Source organism: Pygocentrus nattereri, chromosome 17 (assembly GCF_015220715.1).
Source record: "Pygocentrus nattereri isolate fPygNat1 chromosome 17, fPygNat1.pri, whole genome shotgun sequence".
NCBI classification, from domain to species: domain Eukaryota; kingdom Metazoa; phylum Chordata; class Actinopteri; order Characiformes; family Serrasalmidae; genus Pygocentrus; species Pygocentrus nattereri.
The window spans coordinates 35,591,344-35,612,313 of NC_051227.1; the positions used below are offsets into that span (position 1 = coordinate 35,591,344).

Below are 20,970 nucleotides of genomic sequence, written 5' to 3' on the forward strand. Positions count from 1 at the left end.
CACTAGTGGAACCTCCTCACTGACAGGAGGGAGAAACCCAGGAGCAGATTGAGGGCATGCACCCAGTATTACTTACCTGTGCCCAGTGACATCATATGGGCCTGTCTTTGAAGCCAGCTGTATGCTGTTTCACCAGTGGTTATCCAGATTGAAGGGGAATTCCACCAGTTCCTCGAAAAGTATGCACAATTCAATAGTTAAGAGGTAAATAAAGTAATGTCAAGTGGTTTTAGTGTGAAATATGTTCTAGAGAAATTTACTGAGTCAGAATTGTTCAAAAGGCGGCAGGAATCAGATGTCAGAGTGTTTAAAGCCTTGAAGAGCCACCGAACAGAAAGCTATTACATGAATGTGTAACATTCATATATATATGCTGTAGACATTGTGACCCTTGGTGTAAAGAAATCTGATTTAATAAGTTTTTCACATCAAGCCATTCTGAATGACAACAATCAAAATATGCAGATCTAAAGGGGAAATCGGTGGGATTTCCCCTTTAAGCCCTTATCAGAGTTTTCATCTTGGATTCCCATTATGCAAATCCCCTTATGTTCATTGCTTGGAAATTTCCTCTGTCCTTATCGGAAGTGTGTATCTTCTTTTTGTGTGTGGTTATGCGTGTGTTGCCACAGCTCTTGCAGCCCCCTGAGCTCCTCCTTCAATCCTCTGGTTGACCCTTCTCCATGTGGGAACATGTCTGAGTCAGGGCAGTGAATAAACACTGCAGTCTGGTGGGTCTTCGGCTTAACCTCACATGCGCTCACAGCATAGTAAATACTGCTTCTACAGACACACCCTCAAATCCTCCTTCCTAATGCAGCTCAGGCAAACACAGAGGAGCCGGTCATGAGACTAAACACAACTGGTGATGCACACGGTGTTTATTTTGACAGTATTAGCTCGATGGGTGTCATCTCAGAAAACAAAGCAAACATCAGGGGTCTGTGCCTCTGCCTAGTGCCCATGGAGTGTTTGTTTGGAATTAGCCAGCGTCTGTCAGCACAGTGCCAGCTACTGCTAGAGCTTGGCACGTCTCAACCAACCAGCTTCAAATGATCCTTATACCACAACACACACACACCCTCTCGACCAGAAATAAAACTGACTTCTATTATCAAGTACAAAGAGGCCGATCAGCAGAGTAAAGTCCAACAACAGGGTGTCATTCTGAAGAACAGCCTTGGCCAATATTATCGTTATGATTTCATGGCTCTGGCTATTCCCTACCCCAACACATCCACCTCACAAAGGGCTTGAGAATCAAGTTGATCAGCTGGATCAGGAAACTGTGCAGTGCTGGGGGTTACAAAGCAGGATTAAGTAAGACTGGTTTTAACAAACCATTTTTTGCTATGTAAATGACCGATTTACAGGTGGCCAATATGGCAAAAAAATATCAGGATCACATCACTGTACTTCAAGACAGAGGTCTGCATTTCCATGAGAGTCCCATGAGACCCACCACAATATCTTGTGGCACAGGGATCATTTTCAGTGTGGGGCATGGGAAGGGGCAGTTAACCAGCACAGTGCTGGTGGAAGCAGGACAACACATATGTAAAGAGAAATCAATTAATGAACAGTCTGAATGACAATATCACTTAATAAGTAGCGTTCACCAATCAGACATAACATTATGACCACCTTGTTTCTACCCTCATTGTCCAGTTGATCAGCTCCACTTACTGTATAGCTGCACTCTGTAGTTCTACAGTTACAGACTGTAGTCCATCTGTTTCTCTGATACTCTGTTACCCTGTTCTTCAGTGGTCAGGACCCCCATGGACCCTCACAGAGTAGAGAGGTACTATTTGGGTGGTGGATCATTCTCCGTGAGTAGATCAGACGCAGCAGTGCTGCTGGAGTTTTTAAACACCTCAATGTCACTGCTGGACTGAGAATAGTCCACCAGTCAACAGCGTCCTGTGGGCAGTGCCCTGTGGCCACTGATGAAGGGCTAGAGGATGACCAACACAAACTGTGCAGCAGCAGATGAGCTGTCGTCTCTGAATTTACTTCTACAAGGTGGACTGACATGGTAGGTAAGGTAAGGTGTCTAATAGAGTGGACAATGAGTGGACATGGTGTTTCAAAACTCCAGCAGCACTGCTGGGTCTGATCCACTCATTGTTATGCCTGATTGGCGAATACAAATCTAACAACAAAATAATAATAAATAATAAACTTATTTTAAATACTTTTGAAGCAACTATTCAGATTAGCAACATGTGAATTGCATTCTTGTTGGCTGCAGAAACAATGAAGCCTTTAGACGGTCAGACAGACAGACAGCCATGGACAAAACGTTTTCTGAGGTTCGATAAGCTGAAACGGACAAAAAATAAATAAATAAATAAATAAATAAATAAAAGGACCAACTATGGATACATTTCTGAATCCAATCACATGGGGCTAATTATGTTCTCACTTTTTAATGAAACATGTAGTTTGTCAGTGTAAAGTACTGACAATATCCAAAACATGCCCAGAAAAGTATATTGTGATATAAAGTCATATGCAAGTTTGAACACCCAAGTCAATTTACACATTTTGTTTATTTTCTAAGTGAAACACTACAGAAAAGAAAAATGGCAACTTTTAGAGCACAATTTCCTTTTATTTGCTGAATTTAACATATTGGGAAAAATATGCAATGATGTGCCATCATTTCTGCACAAGCCACATTTTAGATTTAATGTATGTTTATGTGTCCTCTGTAAGGGATGTGTTAACTTATCTTTACTTTGATAAACAACAAAACGTCATTTGACCAGGGACAGCCCCACATTTGCATATGACCAATTACAGATGCACAATAATACTGGAACCATATTGGTATCAGCAAATGATCCCTTTAAAAAAAATCTGTATCAGACAGTGTTTAGGTTAGAACAATATTTCAAACTGAAATATGTTAGTGTATTTATTGTAAACCACTAGAGCTACTGGAAGACGTTTAAATGATGCTGTACTACTGTGCTAAAATATCTGCATTTTATTCATTTCACTGCATTTGTAACCCTATAAAAATAAGTAACGCTAATCTGTGTAGATGTGGTCTAATCTTCTAGATTTCTGAAATGTTTACTGGCATCAGCTCCTATTGGCAACTGTCACACCACAATTCCTATTTCAATGCATCCCTACATCCCTAGAGGTAATGTGACTTAATCTACAATAGTATTAATAAAGATGATAAATTATACATTGCCCTCTACTACCGTCCATCCTCCACTAACCCACAAATATGTGCTTTCTATACTGTTGTAAAGCTGGACAAGCTTTAAGCAATGTTTGCAAAACTCCTATTAAACCTCATGAGAAACTTTAGCCCACAACTACAACTGCAGTCCACAACTTCTCTCAAAACATGGAATTGTGGAGTGTTACCAATTTCCAATTCAAATTATTTCATATGCTTATGAAAAGTCACATTGTCAGGATAAACTGTTGCCTTTTTTTGGTCATTGTATAATCAAGTTAATACAAGAATGGAAACAGAATCTGTGGTGTTTGTCGCCTAATTTCAATTACCACACGTATATATATATATATATATATATATATATATATATATATATATATATATATATATATATATATATATATATATATATATATATATATATATATATATATATATATATATATATATATATATATATATCACTGCTGACGGAACAAAACCTTATATCTCCATTTGTCTCTTTCAAGTTTTGGACTTAATTTGAAAGTATCTGTGGTCCTTTAGATTGTGTTGAAATTTCATGATGAGTGGACCAACAGAAATGACCCAAAATTACTTGGAAAAAATTCTAGTTCCGTTGACTTCCATTTAAAGTAAAGTATATCGTTTCCTTCTTCTGTAAAGTTACCATTCTGGAGATACGAGGTTTTGATCCGACAACAGCGATATTCGCGCCTCAATTTTAGCACTTAACTGGAAACTTTTATGTAGAGAACTTTAAACTGCACCTACCTAAACTTGTCCAACCTCGCATTGCTCACTAGGAAAGAACGCACTGGCAGCTGCAGCACGTACAGGTCAATTGCGCGTGCGCTATTAATGATGAGGAGGTAGTTTTCTGCAAGTCAGACTCATTCAACCAACCATTGCTGCAAGTTTTTGTGAAAAGCATTAAGTAGAAACGTGAGAGCCTGCTATGGAAGGAATGCCCAAACACAATCACAAGTTTCACTGCAAAGGAAATAGTGTTGCGGAAGTTGGAGGACATTAAAAGTAATGCGTAACAAATTTGAACGTGAGCAGGCACTGGAGGGAAACACTGAGTGCCAAATTATAAATGCGGATTTTAAAGGAGCCAAATTAGGCTCATAAACTCACAGAACAATTCTGAGAAACGAAGATTGCCTAGCCCAATTAGAGAATCGGTGTGTGTTCGTGCATGCTCGGAGCAAAGCCTTTGACTTTGATTAGTATATCAAGGCCATTTTAAAGCCAAACACCACACCAATCAAGCTCAGGCCCATCGTTATATCTAAGAAGCAGCAGACAGTAAAACCAATCTGAGATGCGCTCGATGCTTTTGTGACATGCTGTGCCGTCTCCCTGCACAAGCACACAATGCGTGCTGCCTCTCGCAGCAGTGATGAGGGCTGATAAGGCTGCAAATGGAGTGAGAAGTGGAGCAGTCTGTGTGGAACATTTCCTGTTGGCTCTGAGCACTTCCCCTGTGTCTGTGGAACTGGCGGCTGGCCTGAGCAAAGTCTGGCCACTGCTCCACATGTCCAGCACAGAGAACACTAGACCCCAGACCCTTCCCATCCACTCCATGCACCAGCCTAAAGCTACTAAAGAAGCTTCAGCCCACACACCTCATTACGCTCATTTCTCTGACTCTAATGAGCTAACACGTACTGAGCCGTTTTCTCACAGGCCAGCCAAGACTGGTGCTGAAAAGCAGCTTGAACAGGCTTTTTCAACTGAGGCTCCTTTCACCAGGATTACGCTTAAGGGCTAGGCAATTAATTGTGCATTAGTCCCAGTTTTGGACGCTGCAGTTAGTTAATTGAGGAACAATCAACAATCAGACATTCCTAGCAGAGCTGGGCAGTATGACGGTATTTTTTATGTATAAAACCATGAATTTGGAAAATTCAGTATAGTCAGAATAGCCAGACATCTACTCCATCCATCCATTTTTAAGCAGCTTCTCCCTCAGGGTCACGGAGGGGTACTGGAGCCTATCTCAGCGGTCATCGGGCGGAAGGCAGGATACACCCTGGACAGGTCGCCAGTCCATCGCAGGGCAGACGTCTACTCATAACTGTCAAAAGTTGATCAAAGTTATTGGCAAATACATCCATGCTCTCCCAATCTGACGTCTTAGTCTGAACTTGTAAAGCTCTCATACACTTTATTTTCACTTGATTTACCTTCATTAGCCTAAAAGCTTAATGCCTTGTCTTCTTTTTCATAGTCTTGTCAAACTTGTCAAAATTATTTATCACCTATACTTGTGAAATAATTATCAGATTATACATGTTGTGCTTTTGCATATGGCCTAGTCTTGAGAAGCTTAATTCAAAGCATGAGAGCAGAAAGACTGGTATGCAACATTAAAGCTGCGTTTTAAAGGGCTTTTTTTTATTACTGCGCTCCAGTTTTTTTGTGTGTCTCAATATTTGATCCTTTTTTTATTTCTTCTTTCTCCAACAGAAATGTTGTGTACAGTCAACATTAGAGGCCAAGTGGGAATTAAGATACTTGTTTACCATGCAAGTTATTTGAAGACTTTCTGCTGCTCACATTAAATAATGAGAAACCGTGCCGCACTGCCACACAAGGCGCTGCAAATTTACATTAGTGGCTTTTTCAAATGTTCTCTGAGCCGGGGTGGGGAACAACAAATAGCTTTGAAATTTATTCCTTTCGTTCAGTCTTAGAACAAACAAGTTTCCCTGGACCTTTGCTATTGTAGTTTTGGGGGTCGAAAAACAGCCCTAGCAGCATCCTCCAACACTGTAGTGTCAACTAAGAAAGAGGTGTTAAAGCTGGTTCTGGAGGGTCAACGTTCAGCACGGTTTGGTGAGTTCTCTGCTCAAACACACCTGATTCAACTCAGCAGTGACTTACCAGGTTTACTGAGTGTGTTTGAGCAGGAAGCCACTTGGACTGGAACTACAGATGGATGATGGACAATCAAAAGTACCCCCCCAACACACACATTTTATGTTTCAAAAACCCACAGGTGTTTCGATCCATCCTTCCACTGTAAGAAGCCACAACACTATACATCTGTAAAGAAGCCACTGATGAGAAAAGAAAGTAGACAAAACTGCTAATCAAACAAAGAAGCTGCTGGTGTTCTCCGGGCAATGGACTGACCACCCCAGTCCAGAGCTCAACATCACTGAATGTGTTTGGGATTACTTGGATTGATTGAGCCACAGAAAAATATCAGCAGATACGCAGATTTCTCTCAAAAAGAACTGAAGCTGCACTAAAAGCAAAAGACGGACACAATAAATATAGAAAAGTGATAATTGTGATAATTTAACTTTTTCACCAAACTTCCTTCAAGCAGAGATATTTGAATAACCACACCCCTACCTTATACTTTTCCCGCCACTTCTGTGGGAGCAGTCAGCAGCAGCTGGAGTGTGTGTGGTGTGCTCTGGAGTGTGAACACCTCGCTCCACTGACAGAGAGCCCCCCTTATCAAGGACAATGCAGCTTTCTGCCAAAGGTCTCCAGAGAACTCTCTGCACTTCCTGTTTTCCAGGCTCCTCATAGAGCAGGTCTGTTTCATGGGGCCTGCTTAACCCTCCATTCAAAAAAAGTGAACCATGAGCCTGAAGTGAAGTGAAGTTTGTCGAGTTCAAGCCCTGTACTCCCCCACCGGGTCAGAATACAGGTATGCTTTATAAGGCTGTTTACTTTCACCTTACCACATAATTTACCCAGCGGAGCGCAGATTAGGCAGAACTCCTGCCCTGCCAGAGTACAAAGGCTATCTGGCCTTTGGAAAGAGATTTACCACACGCACTAGGAGACGCCTGAAACCTAACAGCAGCGTGGAGCCAAGCTCCGACGCAAACAAACTGCAAGCCGAGCAAACATGCTGCGGAGCAGGACCGCATGAGGATTGGAATATTTATGGTTAAAGATCTTCAAGATCAGAAATTAAGAGAACAGCATTGTCTGACGTTTCCCTCAACAGTGGAGGGGGATTACTGCTTGTTCTGCTGCAGTGGAAGTATTTACACTGCCGGCCCAGGCAGCCCTGTGAAAAGGCACAGGTGCACAGCAGTTTTTAACCTCTCACTGTAAAGACCAACAAACCCGGACAAAAGAGGGGGGGGGGTTTATCAAGCTGGCGACAAATGCGAGAGTTCAGGCTAATTACACTAGGAATGTAAAGCCCCTCACACCTGGACCACTCTACCTGGACCTAATGTGTTGAAGCAAAGACCTCTATAATGCTGCTCTGGAAGGGTTTCCCAATTTGGGAAAGATATCCAATTGCAATTTTTCTGATTACGATTGTGATTCAAATGATATTATTTTCTATTAATTAAGCTCCAGGCTTTTGTTTTCCTGAGAAGACTGCACGTGCATTTTTTTCAAGCCTGAGGCCAAAAGGCTGCATGTAGTGCACCAGTCTCTCTGTTCACAAGCTTTACAATAAAATTCCCCACTTAAAACAATGCTGAATCCTATAAGGCAGAATTAAAATGAATTAAAAACTGCACTTTTTTTTTGTAAAGAAATATACTTCAGCAATTTTCTCCAGCATCACTCGGGCATCTCTCAACCTAATCTCTGCCAGGCCAGCACTATAACAATTTACTATTACAGACAATCATTTTGATTTGTTTCCAGGTACTTAAAAAAACAATGGAATGTCTCAAAATATGATTGGAATATCGAAAACCGAGCTTTCTGTTATAATGAGTTTGAAGTTACCAGGTCTTCTTTTTATGGAAGAACAGGAAAATGTAGGGATGCACAATGATAGTCATATTGTTATCAACATAAGTGTTACAAATATTTTATGTTTAGATTTGACCAGTATTTCAAATCTATACTTGAGAAACACACAGAAGAGCAGATGGTGTATGCGATGCTGGGTTATTGTGCTAAACATGTCTGCATTTGATTGCATTCGTAATATTTTACAAATTTTATATTTCTCCATATTGGAAATCCAAGTGGATTTCATTTCAATTTCTGCATTTTATAATTTCATATATTTTGGCATCCACTTCAAACAGATCTGGACATTAAAAACACTGGATATCAACGTTGGCCCAGAATTCTCATATCAGTGCAACCTCAGAGCTAACCTAAATGCCTTTAAAAATGAATTAGAAAGAAATACTCAAAGGACAGAAAGGACGCATCAGATGAGGAGGTCAGCAAACCAGAACATACAGTTAGCAAGGCTATCTAGATACCTTACCTCAGTTTGGCTTAACTTCTCTGCACGGCAGGGTCAAACTTGTCTGTGGCTTTCATTTTGATCTGAATACGATAGAAACACCACTTTCTTTAGAATTTTGTTTCTATGATGCATTTGCTTTGTGTGTCCTGGGTACTGCAGTGAGAGAAATCTGATGGAAGATAACATGAAAACAATATAAAATCGTGTCAAACTTCTACGCTACATAACATGCCAAATAACACGTTGAACTTCAGGCCAGAACAGTTACGGGGATTTCAAACATACCCGTAGAAAAATGGAGCCACATAACTAAAGCCACAAGCCAAGACTGTCCAATAGGAGGAGATGTAGGGGACTTTCCTACAGGACAAACTTCCATCCATCCACCCATCCATTTTCCAAGCCGCTTCTCCGTCAGGGTCGCGGGGGGGTGCTGGAGCCTAACAGGACAAACTTCAACTGAGAAATCCTTCTATGTGAAACGCACCTAGAATCCTCTGTGTATATTAATTATCTGGATCAGAAAAGGTGACATCAGAAAGGACATCTGATCTTTGGCTTCTAGGTGTGTGGCTCCAGGGAATGCTGGTGCTAAATGCTGGCACCATGTTTGCACGCTACTGCTCAGCTGTTTGTCCTCCTAACTCAACGGAACATTGACCGTTCTGCTTTATTGCGACCTCTCCTCCAAACATCCCTGAAAAACAAGCCAAAGGGGCTGCACAATATGGCATGGCTAATTAACTCCCCTTACCCTCATCTCAAGGCCAGCAAAACACCAACTCTGCATCAGTTCAGCTCACAGATTTACACTATTCAATGATAAATCAGGTTCATAAAGCTGGTCTCACAGCAGCTTCACTCAATATATCAACACAGCTTATCAAAGTAAAATCTATTGCACAAGAACAGGAGAGACACTGCAATGTGGGAACGGCAGATATGAGTGCTTTAAACTCAATGTTTCTTTTATCTCTTGGGGAAAAGTTTCACTTCTACAAAAAGCACTGCTTCTTAGGAACTAGCTTGACACTAAATTGCAGGCCATTGACCAGGAAGGTGGTGTTTGCAAGGACATGCCAGTGTTTCGCAATGAATCAGACTGAATCAGAGGTTCTTCCTTCCCTTGTGGCATCTGAGGACAACTTGCTCAGAAAATGAAAACTGAACTTTAGACACAAACACAGGACAAAAGCTACTAAGATTATGCAAAAGATATTCGAAGACATACTAAATATAGAATGTACAGACAAAAAGTCCATAATAAATACGGTTAAAGAGCGACTGTTAAAGCTGTGCTGCGTAAGATTTTTGGTTAAAGTTAAAAGAAGTAGCGCTGCTGAGTCAGAAGAAAATACAGGCTAAAATATGCTGTGTGCACTGCTGCAAGTCTCCCCATAAAGCCTGAAATAACTGTTTAAAAGTCAGAGGTATCGGTTCAGATACTGCGCAAGTTTTTCTTTCATCATTTTTTGTGTGTTAATTTTACATATTAACGTCACGCATGCAGCCCAAAAAGAAGGCTCTCTCTGAATGCTCTTTTAACACACACACACACACACACACACACACACACACCAGAATTACCTACTCAGGTAAGGGTCTGAAGCAAAACTGATGCTACCACACATTGCATGCAATTACACATGTTCACCAGAGAGGTCACCAAACCCCCAAAAATCACACAGTGTAGCTTTAAAGGAACCCTCAATGATACTCTAGTAGTAGAGCTGGGTGATACGGCCAAAAACGTTATCACGCTAAACAAAATTCATATTGGTTGATATCGATACACATCACAATAAATGAAATCAAATCATTATTTCTTTCAAGTTTGAAGGCTGATCTTTGCTCCTTGGTGGTTAATCGCTGTTTTAAACTATCCTTTACGGTCGGAACATGACAAACACTCACCAAACAGTGGAACATTTCACACATCTGTCATAGGACAGAGTGGGAGAAAGTTTCTGATTAGCTGTTCCAGCTGGAAAAGCATGGCTGCAGTTTTGTAATAGTCATAATTTAAGAAAGAAAACATTATTTTTAGCTGTCTGGTGACGAGTGCTCAGCTGTCCCGTTACAATTGCTAAACAAGTGGCCAAAAACAGTGCTAGTTTCTTTCGTTTCTCAATACTGTCAACTTAGTACGAACAGCAAATATTACTGGCACCAGTCCCACCACATCCATGTCAGAGCGTATCACAGTATTCAAATGCCAGTTAGCAGACGCCTGGGTTCCTCTAGTATTTTGTACATTATATGCAACACCAGTCAAAGAGAGTCCTCCTTTAAGGTACGTTTAAACTGAAAGCGGTGCTTTTGCGTCGTGTTTGATCTACAGAATCATCAATTCGCTGTGTTGTGCGAGTGACGGGCACTGCTTCAAGTTAGCCAGCTGCTAAAAACAGCGCTGTAAAAATAGCATGCTCCCACTCTCCAATGCCTCACAGCTTCCTCAGTTTACTTTTGTTTAAATCAGGGCTGTAACTGACATGAACTCACTTTCATTGCTTGGGAATGCACTAATACTTCCATATGGCTTTGACAGCGCTGCAGTTGTGAGGATTGTGATTTAACGCTGCTAGAGCCCGTCAGGATGTACGGAAAGAGTCGAGTTCACTGTCGGTCAGCCAAGCTATGCCACTTCTCATCACTCACATTTGGTCCCAGGAGAACAGATCGCTGGTCACTCCACTCAGACAGGGAACATAACTCCACATTTCAGACGTTGCTAAAGTATATTTGGCGACCCTCTTTCACTCGTCGCCCCCTCCTTCTTTAATCATGGCAACAGCACTTGCAGTAGAAAATGCCACCAGGGATTTCGCTGAACATGGAAGTGTGAGATGGTGTATTATATCGAACATTTATCAAACCTTTTTTTAAAATCGCTCTACCGAGAAAAAATTATATCGCAAAAATGATCATTATCTATTATCGCCCAGGCCTATCTAGTGGACTTCAGTGATTAACTTTTTCTATAAATACATTTATCTTTACTAACTCACTAAATCTGTACTGTTTAGCTGTCCATTTGCATAAAGCATATTTTAAATTCTCATAGTATGTGTCTTACAGTAAGAAGCAGCAAGAAGATGGGCACAGTGGGATCAGCAATTCAGTGTTTCCCCACTGTCATTTTTAATATCTCTGAAACAAAATCTTTTTAAAGGCAACAACGTATTCTGGAACCTTTGAAAGGCTGTGCACAGTCCACTGGCCTTTCTTAAAAACTCAATTCAGAAAATGAATACTTGATTATTAATATAATAAAAGAGTGACAGCACTGCACACTAGCTTTGTCACTGGTGAAACGTGATATGGACCAGCTGATCGTGAGTCAGTTTGCTTAGCCACGTCTGCCTTTCTTTCTGTGGGAACTGGGACATTTTTCATTATGTGCAGTCCTCAAAAGGCCAACATCTGCTTGACTTTATGCAGACCAGAGATCAGCTTGTGGCCAAAGAGACACTGGACAGTCCGCCGGGGGACTGCCTGTGGAAACCATGGATGGGGAAAAAATACTTTAAAATATCTATCAAAATTTTTTACAGGAACACATACTGTCTGCAAGCTAAGGGTGGGTGATTTAGAAAAAAAATAACATCACAATAACTTCTATATAACTACAACTACAACTACAAGTTGTCTATAACTGGTGTAAACTGCTTTTTAAGAAGACTGCAGTTGCTCATTGTGCAAGAAGTAATGCGAATACCTGCAATACAAATAAAAATGCATTGTGTTGTAATTCATCACAATAAGAATAAAACAGTGAGGGAAAATGTGACTATCATACTGTGATAAATCACACGAAAAAGTATTTGGACATGCCTCTTAAAATGAAGCTCATAGCCATGCAATCTTTATAGACATATTAGCAGTAGAACAGAACAAACTGAAGAGCTCAGTAACTTTAAACCATCATAGGATGCCATAGGAAACCGCCACTGAACTCTGGAACAGTGGAAACATTATCTAGAATGAGGAATCACGTCTGATGGACGAATATGACACTGGCAGATGCCACTACATTACCTACAGTAATGCAAAGTGGCAACAGTAAAGTATGGTGGAGGGGGGATAATGGGTTGGGACTGTTTTTCAGGGTTTGGGTTCCGCCCTTTTGTTCCAGGGAAGAGTAATGTTAATGCTACAGCACACAAAGACATTTTAGAGAATTATGTGCTTCCAACGTTGTTGCAGTAGTTCGGCGCAAGCCCTTTCCTGTTCCAACATAACTGTGCCTCTGTGCACAAAGTGAGCTCCGACATCTCGGACTTCAACCTCTCTGAACACCTTTGGAACGAACTGGAATGTCGACTGTGAGCCAGGCCTTCTCATCCAACATCAGTGACTGACCTCACAAACGTTGTTTTCACTGAAGAGTGGACGCTGAAATAGCAAAAGTGGGGCAACTCCATATTAATTCAAATGGTTTTGATATAGGATCTCCAACAAGCACATATAGGTGTGATGGTCAGCTGTCCACATATATTTGACCAATGGTATTTGTCATAATAAGCTTTTCTGGGCACATCATGGATATCCTCACTACTTAAAGACCACTGCCCAACTGCATGTTTATTTTTAAAAAAAAAAAAAGAGCATAATTGGCTATTCATCGTAAATCAGTATGAAAATCTTTGTATGCACCCTTTATAGTATTTTGGAAATGTAACACTTCTGGTTATTCAGTCTGTTTCAATGGTGTTTGAAAGGTGTTGAGTCTTAACTAATCAAAACATTGTGCTGATGTGGTAACATCAGTAATATTAGCACTGGAGAATGCCTTCAGCAAACTACCTGCATGTGAACTGTGGATAAGTCAACAAGCAGCAAACTAACAAAAGTAATAGCAAAGTGGAAAGCTCCTGTTCTCCCTAAAACAACACATAAGAGGCTACAATCGTAGAGGAGAAACAAGTCTGGATGGTCATGAAAACGGAAACCTGTGTCCATCCGGTCATGCAACTTTATGCACAGGTTCATATAAATCATCATGAAAATAAAGTTACCGAATTACTAAAAGTATTAAATACATTCTGATGAAATGTATTTTGTCTGCTTATACATTTACATCAAAATGCCCTGATTTTTCAATGAATTTTTTTAAAAAACTATCAAAAAAGGTCTATTTTAAGCAAATAAGACAAATTCAATTGATCACAATTAACTACACAAAATTAATCGCGATTAATCGCAATTCATAATTTTAAGCGTATGACTGTTGTAATTGTGACACACTGTTCATCCTGAAAATGATTCATGTATCGTGATACTGTACTTGTGCTATATCACCCACCCCTTAGATAACATACTGTCATATTGCCCACCGTTTTTGCATGCTACTTTTAAAAACTAGCCAACAAAGTTCACCACAAGCCGCTACACCTATTCCAAGGTATCGCTTACATTCTGGAGTAACTTTCACTTTAGAACGCCTTTGAAAACAGAGGGGAAGGGCCAAATCCACCACATCATCCGTTTGAACAGTCACTGCTGTGAAACTAACAGGAGGTGAATGAGCAACTGCCAGTGTCTGCAGCCACACTGTTCCCACGTGACTTCACACAAACGAGTAGGACGGCTAAAATCCAAGTGCTCACACCTGGACGGCACTTAAAACGACTCGGTGAGCGCTCGCTGCCCAGAAAAGGTGACACCGGCACATAAAAGCCGTGACAAGTTCCTGCAAGTGACGCAGCAGGCAGGCTGGGAGAACTCAAATCCAGACAGGGAACATTAACCACTCAGGCGGCAAACATGTTTGCATAGGGGTTTACTCTGATGAATGTGACGGTTACACCGTGGCCCAATGTTTCCTGTTCCCAAACAAGAGTGGGGCCATGGCACTGAGCCCATGAAGATATGCTCACACATGTTTAACAATGAAGCTCGTTCAACAGTGAGACAACAGTGAAGCCAAGCCATGCCACGCACCAATCACAGTCTGAGGCAGGCACAACTGGTTGCACTAGCAGTTGGAAGAAGTGGAGGATATGAGCAAGCTAGGTTGGGCAATATGACAGTATTTATCGTTCTCGTGATAAATGATGTCACAATCCAACCCAACTTGCTTTCCTGAGCCTATCTTGAATATTGTTGGTAATTAAAAAGACAACACCGAACAACCGCACGTTTCATTAAAAAGAGAAGGTAATTAGTCCTGTTCATCTGGATTTTGTGCCAGGCAAGACGTGAAATTTTTTGAATGAGCCTAAATGCGTTGTTTATGAACTATGTGACTACCAAAAATTACACTTCTCTTTCTTCTGCATCTTAATTTGAAGGATAGCCGGACATAATGTGGAAGAATTGCACAAATAGTGAAGCGGAGTACATATTCAGCTTGATTTACAAAAGCTTGAGCAACTTTAGGCTGTTCTGCTTCTGTTTTCCTCCACCTTTTAAAATCAGTCGGAAATTTGCATGAGGGCCTCAAAACGTGTTAATGAGAGACTTCGTTTAACAATGGCAGCAGACTGTGTAAAACAGAGGCACAAGCCTCAAACAAGCTCATGCTACTAGTTAGATGTAGATACATTTAGTGTTTTGTTATTTTAACCATGATTTTGTGCAAAATGAGCGCATAAAAAATATTCACCTGTTCAGACTGCATTGCTGTTTTATAGTCAAGTTGGTGACTCTTGTTAGGTTCTTCAGTAGCAATATTTGAGGTTTCACACTATTATCGGATGACTGCATTTTTCAAATCCCATGACCAAAAAAGCTGCTTATTACCTGCATTACTTTCACCAACAACAATAATACAGTGGGTCATCAATATTGGTAGATATTATCAGGTAGGCCTCAGGTACTTTGCACAAAAACAGAAAACCCTTTGACTCGAAACACACTTAATACAATGGGCTCAGTTCCTGGTAAGTATGTTTTGAGTAAACTGGTTGTCTCTCTTTCTGAACAAAGGGAAAAGCACTGAAATTATTATCTGTGGTAAGCAAGCATGAGCTACAGATGGGGTACACTGACAGTACATTTGAAAAATGCTGGAACTTTCTTTCAAAGAATCATCCACTAAAAGTTTTATTAGGGAGACAAAAGTAGTTCTTCCATGGCATCACTCCAAATAACACTAGTCACCTATTTTCACGAATGTTGTAACTCCGCACCATGGCTGGAGGCTCAAGATAATGATGCAACAGGCCTCCCGTCTTTGAGAAAGCATGTGCAACCCTCAGTCTTCCGAAGAAGCGGTACTGTCATGTCATACAGGAAAAGGCTTACAAGTCTTGGGAACGGGGGAACTGGAAACAACCAAACTGAGGCAAAGAAAAAGCACAGAGTTGTTACGAAATAAATAAAACAATATCCTAATGTTAAATTCATAGCTACAAAATGTCCAAGTTTCCAGCACCATGGCCAAGGTTACTGGGAGATACTGTATGTGGTTTCAGTGAAAGAAGAAGGGATGGGACTGTGCCAAGCGGGTCAAGGATATCCCAATGGGGAGATGCACAAAAGGCCAACCACTATGCTCTCCTCCTTCAACAGCAGTGGGTGTGAGGCAAAATAAATCAACTCACATTCATCACCACTTACTGTGTGGGCTATTTCCCCCATAACTGCCTGTTCTTTGAAGGCAGCCTAGATATTAAACAGCCGAAGGGTGAGAGAGAGAGAGAGAGAGAGAGAGAGAGAGAGAGAGAGAGAGAGAGAGAGAGAGAGAGAGAGAGAGACTAAAAACACTATACAGCTAGAAGAGAAGAAGAGGAGATAAAAGAGTGATTTAAGACAGTGCTAGTGTGAGCTTTCACACTCCCGCCTTTACAGCATGGTACGTTCTTGTAATTGTGTGTGATCACTGCCCTGCTTCCCATACACATCTCCCTTGTTTTGATGGGTCCAAATTACCTCATGTCCAGGAGCACCAACACTGCACCCCCCACCCCACCCCAAAAACACACACACACACCCCAACAAACAAAATCAAAACAGGCTCTTAGCTTGTGGAAAAACATAGTGTTCTGCAGGACATTAACAAAACATCTTATTGTGATTACACTATAAATACTGGGCCTTGGAATAAAACAAAAACGGGTGAAGATTTAACATGAAACTCATGAGTTTGGCTCAGGCTACAGCGAAAAAAGTGATTTGTTTTCATGTGATGTCAACACTGCAGAAGCTAATACTGCAGGTATTAAATATGCTGTGCATTTCTAAAACCTGTGATTTCCTCCAAACCTTCAGCTTTCAGGAACAGAAGGTGAAGCGGTCATTAAAGTAACACCCTGACAAAAATGAAAAATTCTACCATGGCTACATCCCTCTCTCATCCTACAGTGGTGTCACAATAATCCTAAAACTAAGATTTTCCCCTTGGCCAGGTGAGAAAACCCCCTTCAGATGATGCACTTTGAAGGTGGGAGGAACTTTTAAAAAGGTGATTTGGGGCACGTTCTGAGCTTTTTCCCCACTAGCTGGCTAATGTAGAAGGAAGCGAGATAGCTAATGAAACTGAACATCACACCTGTGTTGTTTAGCCTCTACATGAAAGCATGTATTTATTGCTGTTTGGGGATTCCCTGTGTGGTTGTAAGATGCATCTCTGCAATGCATGCTGGGCACTGTAGTGAGAGAACACTGATGGATGAAAATACAAAAAAAAAGAAGATACAAAGCTGTGAATTCTGTCAAACTGATGAAAATGAGGCCGAGTGATGCAGTGCTGAATGTTACATCACACGACAGTTAATATTAAATCCTTATTTTAGGCCGGAATGCCCATTTAAACACAGATAGGACCCTGAGCTTGCTCCAACCCAAGCTGGTTCTCAGCCAAAACCAGACCCTAGCTGCACCCCCTGCTAGGACAAAACAGAATTTCCACACTCTGCTCAAGACTCTTAAACGAAATGTTTCCTAGTCTTGCAAAGATGACCCAAGAAGTAGGACGGTGCTTGACAAAACACATTGTGCCAACTCAAGCTTGCAATACTCTTCCTCTGGTTAATGACTATCCAACAGGACAAAGGCCTGAAGAGATTACGATCTTGCCAACTGCTCCATAACACCGCTTTATAGCGAGCAAGCAAAATGTATTTATATAGCGCTTTTTACAACAGGTGTTGTCACAAAGCAGCTTTACAGAACAATCAGTATTACAGAGAGAAGAGAAAAGAAGAAAGAAAATCCGGGTCCGAGCCCCCATGAGCAAGCCAGCAGCGACGGTGGCAAGGAAAAACTCCCTAAAAGAGGAAGAAACCTTGAGAGGAACCAAGACTCAGAAGGGGAACCCATCCTCCTATGGTCGACACCGGATAGCAAACATTATTAGTATGAAGTATTATAGTAAAGTGGGAAAAGAGAAGATCTGAGGGTGAGGACTGCACAGCGTTGTAAACCAAGAAGCTCAGTGGTGGTCAAACCGGTCCTGAAGGCTGGTGAGCAGCGGCACCCAATCAACGCAGAAGAGGCAACAGCATCAGACGTACAGGATGGGCAGCTGATCAGCTCGGCAGATAAAGGAAAGAAAAAAATATATATACCACCTATGTCATACTTTTATACCTCAGATGCATCAAACCACTGGATTTGACTGATTTCTGCTGAAATACTGCACTGTGAGAAAATGAAAGAGCTCATTCTCCCTGACTAAGGACTGTAATTCAGCTATTCTTGAATGACAATGTCTCATTAAAAGGACGTATATCATGAGACCCATTCGAGGGAAATTTCCATGCAAGTTCACACAAAAGCATCAGCAAAGGCTGGTGACCTGATCCACACAGCAGTATCTGCCTGCATGAAAGCTTATCTGCTGGCCCCAAAGTGAAAGCACTCTTGGAGCAGCATACAATAAATCCAGGAAGGCAGCTGGAAGTCATACTTAATTCAACTTTCCATAAATCCGCGAGATACTGTGCGACGTAGATGAGAAACACATGTGCGAGGAATGGAGACAGGCCTCTGTGTGGAACTGATAAAAAAAAAAAAAAAAAAAAAAAAAAAAAAAAGAGGAAAGCATGAGCTCAAGAGCCCTGCCATGTGCCATTAAAGCTCTGGCCCAGACAGCGTCAGTATAACAATCTAAATGTGCTGACGGAGGACTTCCAGCACAAGCTAGGTTTCTAGGAACGCCTGAATGAGGGCTGTTAATCACATACAATTAAGAATCTGCCCTCGGTTTTTGAATATAGGCTTTGAAGCACTGCAGGCTGGCATGACAGCAAGGAAAGTCTAATTTCAGGACCTCAACTGCTTAAAAAAAATCAATTAAACAGAGATTTGGAACTCATTTCTACTGCGTCTCCTTCAAAGGACTCGTGAAATACAGCTTTGAAAAAGAGCTGGAAGAGCAGATTCAACCGATTTCAAATGTGATGGGATTCAGTCAGCTGTCCGCAGTTAAAGTACTGTTACCAACTGCATGGATAAAGCTTACAGTGAGACCACGAGGCCGTATTTTTTGCCAAATATGACCGAATATGAAGTAATCCGTGGGACGTAGGCTGCTCAAATCACAGCCTGGCTCTGCACTCAGCTACTGAAATCTAATACCATTTCCACAAAGCCATTCACAGCTCTCTCGTGCATGGGCAGTACAAAAAGTCTGTATTTACAGCAGAGGTTGAGGCTTGAGCCTCACGCTGGCAGTAAAAGTGACCACATATGATTTACCCATGTGTAGATCTGAGCCAAGAAAGACCAGACTGATCACCCCGAACAGCTCACCAGTGTCAGCTTTTCCCTCCTTACCTGCTTAAAGTCAGCCACAAAGGTTATGAGCGTCCCATCAGCCTGCTTGAACTCCAAAGTGATGGAGTCCTGCTCGCTGTCCGCTTCCAGCACCTCTTCGGTGATGTGTCCATCAGCCAAGCGGACTCGCACCTTCAGCTCTGAGCACCGTGTGAGGGTGAGGAGGGTACAGAGCAGCAGCAGAGGAGGTCCAGGTGACACCAACATACCAGACCGGGCACAAATGGGCTTCAATAGCAGCAGAAGGCTTCACACAGAAGACACATAATCCTGAGGGGAACCAGCGGTGCTAGTACAGTTCGGCTCATTCCACCAAAGTGTTGACACAAACTCCTCGCTGGCATCTCTCAGAACCGCGCCGTGTTCCTCACTTCTCCGTCCATGTTCTCTGGGCAGAGTGAGGTGAAGGAGCAGTCATTCTGTAAACGGCGACAGAGAGCAGCGCTGAAACTCCACGAAGTTAGAGAGAGAGAGAGAGAGAGAGAGAGAGAGAGAGAGAGAGAGAGAGAGAGAGAGAGAGAGAGAGAGAGAGAGAGAGACCTTGTTGAGATGAGAGAGGGAGAGAGAGAGAGAGAGAGAGAGACCTTGTTGAGATGAGAGAGACCTTGTTGAGATTAGAGGAGAGAGAGAGAGAGAGAGAGAGAGAGAGAGAGAGAGAGAGAGAGAGACCTCGCTGAGATTAGAGGAGAGAGCTGCCGCTGGAGACTCGCACCGAGACACAACGCTCACTTTCATTCAACACGCTGAGCTTCAGCGTTACATTCAGCGCGACTTTCCGTTTTTCCCGGCTCCCTCACCTCTTCATTCCCCTCGCACGCTCACCGAGATCCGCCACTTCCTTCATGATCCAAAGTGCAGCTCGGCTCTCAGTACGGCCTCCAAAAGTTTCAGTGGCATGGCAGAGCTGGAGGCTCTTAAAGGCGCAGCGCCCTGAAAACACTCAGCCAGCAAAATCACTTCAGTTCAGTTCAGTTCAGTTCAGTAGTGGTCATACGGTGAACACAAGGTCACCTGGACGAGGAAATGTGTTTGAGTTGCAGTATAAAAGAATACAATGCTATTAACGTGTGTGAAAATGAAGATTCACGTGGAAAAGTAAAAGTGATGACTATATGCAGCAGTATTGCGTGTTGGGTATGTATAATGTAACAGCTGCCCTGATCAGGTCCTGGTTCAGTAGCAGTGGTGGTGCTTGATTTGGTGCATTTCTTTAGTTAATATTAATGAAATACAAAACAGATACAAAACAGACAAGCTACTGATTATAATCTGAAATAATGAAACATATGTATATTCTATGCTTGTGTGTATATATATATATACAGGTACACCTATTCAATTTCTTGTTAACACAGGTAATCAGCCAATCACACGGCTGCAGCTCAATGCATTTAGGCATGTAGAGGAGGTCAAGACAACTTGCTGAAGTGCAGACCGAGCATCAGAACGGGGAAGAAAGGGGATTTAAGTGACTTTGAACGTGGTGTGGTTGTTGGTGCCAGACGGGCTGGTCTGAGTATTTCAGAAACTGCTGATCTGCTGGGATTTTCACACACAACCATCTCTAGGATTTACAGAGAACAGTCAGAAAAAGAGGAAATGTCCAGTGAGTGGTCAGTTGTGTGGGCGAAAATGCCTTGTTGATGTGAGAGGTCAGAGGAGAATGGACAGACTGGTTCCATGTGATAGAAAGACAACAGAAACTCAAATAACCAACCAGAATCTCTGAGGAATGTTTCCAACACCTTGTTGAAAGTCTGACACGAAGAATTAAGGCAGTTCTGAAGGCAAAAGGGGGTCCAACCTGTTACTAGTAAGGTGTACCTAATAAAGTGGCCAG

The 20,970-nt window shown here is 41.8% G+C and overlaps 1 protein-coding gene across 3 annotated transcripts in view; it reads right to left on the bottom strand.

The window, feature by feature from the left end:
- oafa (OAF homolog a (Drosophila)) overlaps window positions 1-20,020 on the bottom strand; it is a 31,371-nt gene extending 11,351 nt beyond the window's left edge. Inside the window, exons 1-2 of one of the 3 annotated variants that reach the window (XM_017713060.2) lie at window positions 19,928-20,020; window positions 19,131-19,549 (exon numbers count right to left, since the gene is read on the bottom strand). In XM_017713060.2, coding sequence (XP_017568549.1) covers window positions 19,131-19,337 — 207 coding nt within the window. In that variant the 5' untranslated portion in view covers window positions 19,338-19,549; window positions 19,928-20,020. Of the gene's footprint in view, window positions 1-19,130; window positions 19,624-19,799 lie in introns of those variants that run through there. The other 2 variants (XM_017713059.2, XM_037546418.1) reach the window with 2 other exon arrangements.
- Between the last annotated feature and the right edge of the window lie 950 nt (window positions 20,021-20,970).